This window comes from Lactuca virosa, chromosome 4 (assembly GCF_052849685.1).
Source record: "Lactuca virosa cultivar CGN04683 chromosome 4, Lactuca_virosa_CGN04683_v6, whole genome shotgun sequence".
NCBI classification, from domain to species: domain Eukaryota; kingdom Viridiplantae; phylum Streptophyta; class Magnoliopsida; order Asterales; family Asteraceae; genus Lactuca; species Lactuca virosa.
Window position 1 is genome coordinate 530,138,507 of NC_136429.1, and position 9,043 is coordinate 530,147,549.

At 32.7% G+C, this 9,043-nt stretch overlaps 2 protein-coding genes across 5 annotated transcripts; both read left to right on the forward strand.

Moving 5' to 3' along the window:
• The first annotated feature begins 453 nt into the window (after positions 1–453).
• LOC145109528 (Pseudouridine synthase family protein) lies at positions 454–3,457 on the forward strand. 2 transcript variants are annotated; one of them, XM_079046707.1, is made up of 10 exons: positions 456–988; positions 1,187–1,462; positions 1,556–1,611; positions 1,696–1,778; positions 1,965–2,043; positions 2,209–2,319; positions 2,398–2,507; positions 2,610–2,693; positions 2,819–2,856; positions 3,036–3,457. In XM_079046707.1, the coding sequence occupies exons 1-10, from the start codon at positions 553–555 to the stop codon at positions 3,104–3,106; spliced, it is 1,344 nt and encodes a 447-aa protein (XP_078902833.1). In that variant the 5' UTR covers positions 456–552; the 3' UTR covers positions 3,107–3,457. The 2 variants fall into 2 exon arrangements, with proteins under 2 accessions (XP_078902832.1, XP_078902833.1); XM_079046706.1 differs by having other exon boundaries at positions 454–1,462.
• A 1,964-nt stretch (positions 3,458–5,421) lies between these two features.
• Positions 5,422–8,810, forward strand: LOC145109529 (SAGA-associated factor 29 homolog A-like). 3 transcript variants are annotated; one of them, XM_079046708.1, is made up of 10 exons: positions 5,422–5,673; positions 6,324–6,497; positions 6,912–7,005; positions 7,091–7,167; positions 7,512–7,621; positions 7,709–7,794; positions 7,937–7,990; positions 8,090–8,240; positions 8,331–8,344; positions 8,426–8,810. In XM_079046708.1, the coding sequence occupies exons 2-10, from the start codon at positions 6,380–6,382 to the stop codon at positions 8,526–8,528; spliced, it is 807 nt and encodes a 268-aa protein (XP_078902834.1). In that variant the 5' UTR covers positions 5,422–5,673; positions 6,324–6,379; the 3' UTR covers positions 8,529–8,810. The 3 variants fall into 3 exon arrangements, with proteins under 3 accessions (XP_078902834.1, XP_078902836.1, XP_078902835.1); XM_079046709.1 differs by lacking the exon at positions 5,422–5,673 and adding an exon at positions 5,737–5,811; XM_079046710.1 differs by lacking the exon at positions 8,331–8,344 and having other exon boundaries at positions 5,423–5,673.
• Positions 8,811–9,043: the final 233 nt, after the last annotated feature.

Sequence of the window (9,043 nt, forward strand, 5' to 3'; positions counted from 1 at the left end):
CCATATCCTTTAGCTAAGTTCGGTGACTGCATAAGTCTTTCAATACATTTCATATAGTAAGTACAATTGCATTTAAACCTTAGTTTGAAGAACAACAATATCGAAATTGGGGTTTTTGTTAAACGTTGATGAATGGAAAATACGAATGAACATTTCATATAGTAAGTACAATTGCACTTAAACCTTAGTTTGAAGAAGAACAATATCAAAATTGGGGTTTTTGTTAAACGTTGATGAGTGAAATGCGAATGGAGGTTTCCTAGGAGGGATGAAGATCAATGCTAGTTTAGGGAGTGCTAACTCAAGTCTCAATCAATAGGCGTTTGAAACTAGAGGATTATTCAAATAAAAAAAATGTTAAGAGACCTAAAACACATAAACCATTTATGTAATTTAGTCCTCAAAATAATTTATATAATTTTTGTATCCAAAATAGTATTTTGTTTTAGAAATTTCCCCTCGCTTCTTGAAGCTAATAGGACTAAACACCGCCTAAACCTAAAACCCTCTTTTCAACCTCTGCATACCCACTGCAAATCAGTTACACAAAAAATGGCGAAATTGAGTTGCATAAGCCGCGCATCATCTCTTATCTTCTTCCTCCCTCGACCCAACTTCACTTTTCGTACAACACTATTCTGCAAGCCTTTCATATCGCAATCCTTACATTCATATTCCACCACCAAAACTCCATTCCCACTCCAATACGAAATGATAATCACCCGCCCACCTCAAACTACACCCCTCCACCACCCTCGCCGCCGCCGAGCACCACCGCTCCCGAATTCCAAACCTCCAGATACCGACTTGGGTTTTGATGACTGGGTTGATATGAAATTAACTTCAGAATCAGCACCCTCGTTACCCACACCAAATCAAGATCAAAAGCAACCCGTCTTGTTGAATGATGAGATGGACAAATCTAAAAGGAAGTATTACAACAAGAGACAAAAGAGAATGTATGGTTCGGATTCAGAAGATGACGATGGTAAGCATGAGAATAAGTACATTGAGTTAAATCAAGAAGTTGTTAAGTTACGCACATTGCATAAAAGAGAAGAGGAATTGTATTTCTACGATACTTTCGCATATCCATGGGAAAAAGATAAGCATTATAAGATGGTGTATCAGTTGGAGAAGAAATTTTTCCCTGATCAATGTTTTGACAAGGCGTTTCTTGAACCAGGTCAATCGAATGAGGAGAAGAAGAAGAGGGTTGCGGTTAAGGGTGTTGGGGAGAAGAGAGATGAGAAGGGATTGGTATTCTTTGAGGAGGAGAAAGTGAACAAAGATGTGAAAATGGATATTACAGAGAAGAAAGTTGAGGAGTTCTTCAAGTGTTTGAAGAAAGTCCCCAATGAAGTTGATAACACACTACCCTTCATCTCAGGTCGAAGTTCAGGGCTTCCTCCTAAATGGGATGGTCCAACTGGAGCTGTTCTTTTGGTCAACAAACCTAAAGGTTAGCATTAATGTGTTCAGTTGTTGAATTTAAAATGTTCATTAGATTACTACTTTTCATTACAGTTTTCTGAAAGATAATCTCACTTTACAGGATGGACTTCATTTACAGTTTGTGGGAAGTTGAGGCGACTTGTCAATGTAAAAAAGGTATCTTTTCTATCGTTTTAGCATTTATAGTGCTTGATGCAACAATTATATTTGATTTTACTTTATAAAAGTTGCTTGTTATAGGTTGGGCATGCGGGGACCCTTGATCCTATGGCAACTGGTTTACTTATTGTATGTATTGGCAAAGCAACAAAGTTGGTTGATAGGTAGGAGTTTTGTTGTTTTTAATAGCTTAAAGGGTGCTTGTATATGTGATTAAATTGAGTATTGCAACTTGAGTTTTTAGGTAAAAGTGATTATGATTATGAATTTCTGATTGTTTAGGGTCAAAACACCCCTTTAGTATTTCAAATCAAACTTTCAACCAAGTAATTTAGTTTTTTTTTTGGCAGATTTCAGGGTATGGTTAAAGTTTATAGTGGAGTTCTTCGTTTAGGGGAAGCTACCTCAACCCTTGATGCTGACTCACCGGTGTGTGTATTCTTTAAAGATTGAAATTGTTGATGCTCACAAATTCTAGATTTAAAAGACTGAAATGCCCATTGCAAAATTTGTTCTTTTTTGGGGGCAATGCATGGAACCAAAGTTTAAGGGCATGTTTGTCCTTTATTTTACCATTATTTTTGGATTCTTTAGGTGATACAACGTGAGCCATGGGAGCACATAAAGGATGATGATATAAAGAAAAGTGCAGCATCATTTTGTGGGGAAATATGGCAAGTCCCTCCAATGTTTTCAGCCATTAAAGTAAGTTATGCTGATACAGGTGGCAAAATGGTAAATATAATATATATATAAGTTATAATTGATTTCATGTGTTAATAGGTTGGAGGTGAGAGGTTATATGAGAAAGCAAGAAGAGGAGAAAGCATTGAACTTTCACCAAGAAGAATATCAATTTTCCAGTTTGATGTTGAACGAAGTCTAGAAGACAGGTTAGCTAAACGGGTCAAATTATTGGGGATGTTAAAACGGTTGGGTTGACTATTGACTAATATATAGATTATTAAACATAACTACAAGATTTTGTTTTGCAGACAAAATGTGATTTTTAGGGTGACATGCTCAAAAGGGACATATATTCGATCCCTATGTGCAGATTTTGCAAAGGCTCTCAACAGGTAGAATAAAAAATTAATAATCATAATTCATAACCATAAAATAATAAAATATTCATTCATACATTAAATAAATGGTTACAATTAGATTAAGTCGATGTATAGTGATTTTTTTGTTGTTGTTGCAGTTGTGCTCATATGACTGCTCTACGAAGAGATTCCATTGGTAAGACATATTAAATTCTACTTATTTGACTTAAAATATAACCAAATTAACATTTTATAAGTAAATGGATTGAAATTGCCATGTTTTTTTTGGAAAGTTACCTTGATATATAATCTTCATTTTGCAAATTCTCTACATAGAGATGATGATGATGTTATTATCAACGTTATTTTTTTCAGGGGAATATTCGGTAGATGATGCTTGGGATTTTGAGGAGTTAGAGAAAGAAATTCCCAAAAATTATATGTAGATTTTGTATGATTATTCTTGGTAGTTAAATTTCTTGTAATCTATGTCATGTGTTTGGTTGTCAGAAAAATGGAATGGAATTCAACTCCATTCCTTTGATATTTTAACAAGAGAATGAATGGAATTCAGTTTCTTCCGAACCTCGGGAATGGACAAATCCTTGAAGGATATCTGAAAGAAGTCGAAGAAATTGAACTCCAAATATTTGGCAACATATATGCTATAGAATGGAATCTTGAATTCCAATTTCAGTTCATGTGGTTTATGTTGTAATTTGTGAACCAAACACACCCTATCAGACTAGTTTTGTTTTGGTTTCTGTTGTAATTTAAACTTATTAATTATTTAATAACGTAACTGATAAAATGATTAAAAAAACATTCTTATATATTGATGAATTATTTAAATTTAACATATAATAGTTTATTTTCTTGACTTGTAATAGTATTTTTTTTTTCACAAAAAGTTATCTATCAATAAATCTAAAAAAAATACTATCTATAGTTACAAGTTTACAAATATATTTTTTCAAAAAAAATTATATATAACTTTTTTTAAACTAAGACCATCTACATGACAAAGGCGCTCGCCAACCGACTTTGATTAGTGATGTTCAATCTGCCTTCATTACGGGTTGAAAACTTGAAATATCATCAACTGTCCACTATCAAAAGTTGTCAAGATCGAGATCTTAGGTATGATCGTTTTTGAGTTTGCAAGATTGGGATTGGGATCGGGATCCTATTATCCCACGAAATAAAACATAATTTTAACTAATTATTTTAAAATATAAAAAATATCTCAAACATTCAGTTTTCCGTTCAAAAATTATAAAAACTTCAAAACTTTAGTCACAATACAAAATGATAAACAATAAATTGATAAAAGGGTAAAAGACATTGGTAAATTTATTTTTTTCATTTGCAAAAAAAATAATAAAATAAAATAAAATAAAAAATAAGGAAAGGTGGGATCGGATCCCGATCCTACGATCGTACGATCTTACTTGCGATCCTACCCCAAATACGATCTGTATACGATCCAGATCGTTTTTCATACTTAGGGTCGTAAGATTGTACGGTCCTATGATCAAGATCGCGATTTTGACAACTTTACCGCTACCCATTAATAAATTGTGCTCATGGATAAAAGAAAATCCAAAAAAAAAACAATATTTTTCAAAATAGATTTTCAAAATGGATAAACTTTCAATGAATTGTGGGCAAGTAGACCTGTTGTTCAATTTCTTTTTATACTACCAATGGAGGCCTTATACATGGTTATGAAAAAATATTGTGATTTGGGTACATATCATGCCACCCAAACGCCAAATAACAACTCTTGTTGTCACACCTATTTTATGCAAACGATGTTACTATTAGGTAAGTGGATATCATCAAATGTCCATAACCTTGCGAGAATCTTAAGATCCTTTAAATTGAAATCCGACCTAAAAGTGAGCTTCTAAAAAGTAAAGCATCAGTATTGGTATGGACCTATCTAATATTTTCGAAAAGACTAACATTTTACATTCTCAACCCACCTCCTTCCCTTTTATAAAACTAGGACTTCCCGTGGGTGCAAACATGTTGCTAAACAAAATTGGAAACCTGTGATTGACAAACTTCAATCAAAGCCATATCTTTGAAGGCGAAACCATTATCTTTTGGTGGTAGATTTAGCCTAATTAAAGTGTACAAAAAAACTTTAATGATTAAATGTGTATACGAGACAACATTCATTACCCTTTTAGGGTGTAGGGGGTTCATTCACTCCTAACCCTCTTGCTACATAGACGTCACATCAATTTTTTTTCTCTCCTATCTCTTCTATATTTTTCCAACCAACAACACAAATAATCCATCTTTCTAAACCCTCCATACCGATTATTAATGTACAAGTACTAAAATATATGGAGGTACAACTTCTGAAGCATACATAGAGAAAGAAAGAGAGCAAGTTCAAACTTTGATAAACCAACGGAACCCGCAACAATTCTGAACCCTCCCTCCACGGAACCGTGAGCATGGAGGTCCTTGCGGTACCTTTGGAACTGCTCCCTACCTTTCCACCTACACCGTGCACCCTTATAAGTTACATGTCATTAAGCATAATTATTTATCTTATAAATAAATTTCAGAGAGTTAAAAAAAATTATGAATTTTTTAATGAAGACATTATTAAACAATTTAAGATAAAATATTTGGCAAGATCAATTTTATAACATAGTTTTTAAAATTGTGATGGATATTAAAATGATATTTTGTGACAAGTCCCCTCTTATTTTAATGAATAAATACAATTAAACACCGATAATCTCATATTCTTTACCAAAACCCATTCCAAGTTATGAGGAAAAGGGGAATTATGAAGTAAATTCGTTTGAAAAAGGGATTTGGGTTTTTGTGTCTTCTCTGACTCTCGTCTCCCTCCCCCGCGAAACGTCTCAATTTCTGTAAGTCGTCGTCATCTTTTTCGAAGAAAGAATTCTTTCCACTAAGATCCACTTGCATTTCTTCGAAAAGTTGAAGAATTTTTCACGAAAGCAGATGATTCTATCTACGACACGTGAGTGTGCTGTACTCTTCCTATATATATATATATATTTATGTGTATTTGCACATCCACATCCTTACACTTACTGATCGTATACTTGTTTCCGAAGGATTGATGTTTTATATCAGGAGGATCAATTATATGCAATAGGCATGTTGATCATGTGATTTGTTTACGATAATGTCATTATCAATGAAATTACTATGTATTACTATCCTGAGTTTGTTGCTTGATTTAGGGTTGTTTTTTGTTGAAGAGAATGTGAAAAATAATGCTTTTATTATGTGATTGGACATAAGTTAGGGTTTCAGCTTATGGATATAAATGAAGTTAGGGTTCTTATTTGCTCTTACTGATGTTGCTACTTCTAATGACTTTAAGCACTATAGGGTTCTTATTTGCTCAATGTTTTTTAATAGTTGACTCTTTTATGACGACTTCAGTCGTGGATCTTATTCGCCATTTGTCAATCATGCTAACTGAAATGGGCCAAAAATATTTAATTGGCCCCAAATTTATTTTCCAACTATTATTATAACAGCTCTCTTTCCATTTTCACTGTAATCCTTCGGAATCTAAAATTCCCTCCTTTACTATGATTTGATCAAATAAATTACCTTTTCATGAATTTCATAACCCTCAATTTTTTCAACCCAATTTAGGATCTTGAAAAGAAAGGGATCAGTGATTTGTTGAAGTTGGAGGAGAAATACCAAAAATGTCCTCGCCAGATGTTGCAGGAATGTTAGATCAATCAAAGGAGCTTGATCGTTTAAGGAAAGACCAAGAGGAAATACTAATTGAGATCAACAAGCTTCACAAAAAGCTACAATCAAGTGAGTCTCACTCTCATCTCATGTTTTATATTCTTATTCTTGTTTGGGAATTCAAGATTTTGGGGGAAATAAAATTATTCTTCATTTCTAATTAGGTTCACTAGGGTTTTGATATCTATGATTAGATAGTAACCGTTGTTTACTTTAACGATGTTGTACGAATTTACCCAAAATATTTACTATTCGATTTTGAGGTGTTAAGAAATTATTAAGTTTCCTAATCTAGGGGAAAGCTTAAATTAGGTTTTGAAATTTAATTCTTTAAGATGCACAAATCTGGATTCTAAAGTCTTATAAATAAGACATCTAAAGCTATCTGTTCACAAACTTGCATATCATATGGCTTAAACAATTAATTTAGCACTAATTTCTGTTGTTGAATTATGTTGTTGATGAGATAATATAATTATGCAGCTCCTGAGGTGGTTGAGAAGCCTGGTGATAATTCACTTTCAAGGCTTAAGATGCTTTACATTCAAGCAAAAGAACTTTCAGAAAGTGAAGTGGCGTATGTCTATTTCATTTCTCTAAATTACAATCAATCTTTTTTAGTTTTTAGTTTTTTTTTTTTAAATTTCTATTATTATGTGCAGTGTTTCGACTCAGTTGTTAGTTCAGTTGGATGCTCTGATACCTTCTGGGCCCCCTGGGCAACAAAGAAGAAGGATGGGTGGGTTTATAATCCTTATTGCTATTTTGGGCTGAAGTTAAATGCAAGAAATAGCAATCTACTTTGATTGATTTGTTTATTATAGATTTTAAAAAAAATTATAATGTCTTAACAAGAACAAATTTGGAAGTATAATGCTATAATTGAGTAGATTTTTCAAAGTAAATCTTTTACTCAGAAAAAAAAAAATTTTGAAAGTAGGATGCTAGAATAAACAAATAAATGAAAATACATTGCTATTTTTTGCATTTAGCTGATTTGGTTATATTATTTATTATATCTGATAATGCAAGAATAAATAAATAAACGAAAATATTTAATTTTTTTAATTTATTATATTTCAGAAGGTAATGAACAAAAGAAGAAAAGACTGAAAGCTGATCCAGATGTCCCAAGGCTTTCTCCTTCTCTTCGTAATCACCTTGAACACCTTGCAAGCTTGAAGGGGGAACAAGTATTATGCCCAAAAAATACCAATTTATTTTATTTATTTCTTTTTAAAGAAAACCTTTTTCTGAAAGTCAAATGTAACTTTTGCCAGGTGGCTGCTAGGGTCACACAAGAGGATGCTGACAAGGATGAGTGGTTTATTGTTAAAGTAATTCACTTTGATAGGGAAACAAGAGAGTAAGTACACTTAATTGTATGCAATCTTTATAATTCATTGTAGGTTATCTTATTTATGTGTTGAAAGACTTGAGGACATATTTGTCATTTCATTTTATATTTTGCTTTTTTATTTATTTGATTAGTTACTTTATTTATGCAGATTTGAAGTTCTTGATGAAGAACCAGGTGATGATGAAGAACCAGCTGGTCAGAGGTATATATACATACTTGAATTTGTTTTACTTTTAAAAATAATACTCCTATACTTGAATTTTGGAATTAAAAAAATTAGAAAATGTTTTTATTTTATCAGGAAGTACAAACTTCCTATGTCACATATTATACCATTCCCAAAGAGAAACGATCCATCCACCGCTCAAGACTTTCCACCTGGCAAACACGTATTGGCTGTTTACCCTGGAACCACCGCGCTTTACAAAGCAACTGTCGTCAATACCCGCAAGGTATTATTTATTTATTTTTATATGTTTTTCTTTATGCCAATAACATTTACACCTTGTTGTTTTTGGCTGCAATGTGAAAACCTACAACAGAGGAAAACAGACGAGTAAGTTTTAGATTTTATTGTTATTATTATTTTTCTTGGTATAAAAAATGATTAAAATATTGGTGGGTTTTTAATTGGTAGTTATGTTTTGGAGTTTGATGATGATGAGGAAGATGGATCTTTGCCTCAGAGGCATGTGCCCTTTCATAAGGTTGTTACTCTTCCTGAAGGCCATCGCCAATGAGAGTGTGATTATCAACACATAAAACTTCTCATCATGAACCTACTTTAAGGTTAAAATTGAACTTTTTTTTTTCTCTTCTTTCTGGTGTGTTTTGTAATATAAGTATTTATCGGGGGTTATTTGGATTTTTTTAGTTGGTAAGTTAGAGTGAAATAGCATGCATGTAAAGTGAGAAACTCATCAATCAATCTAGACATTACTAGGCCCCATTTGGTACACAAAATATAATTAATGTGTTTGACTGGTTGCATTGGATTTGAAACTTGAAACACACTTTCTTTATGTTTTTATTTTTTATTTATCAAAGTAAAAAATGCCTATGATGGTATTAGGTTTGGTTGTTGGGTTAGTGGTCCAGTTTTGGTCATTTAGTACGTATGTGGCTCTTCTTTTTCTGATTATGCATTGCACATGCTCTTTTTGGTGGATTAGAACACAACGTTGCCATACTAAACTATAAAACCAAATCGAATCGAATGAGTTTGTTGGGTGTGTTTCCAATTCCAAATAAAGTG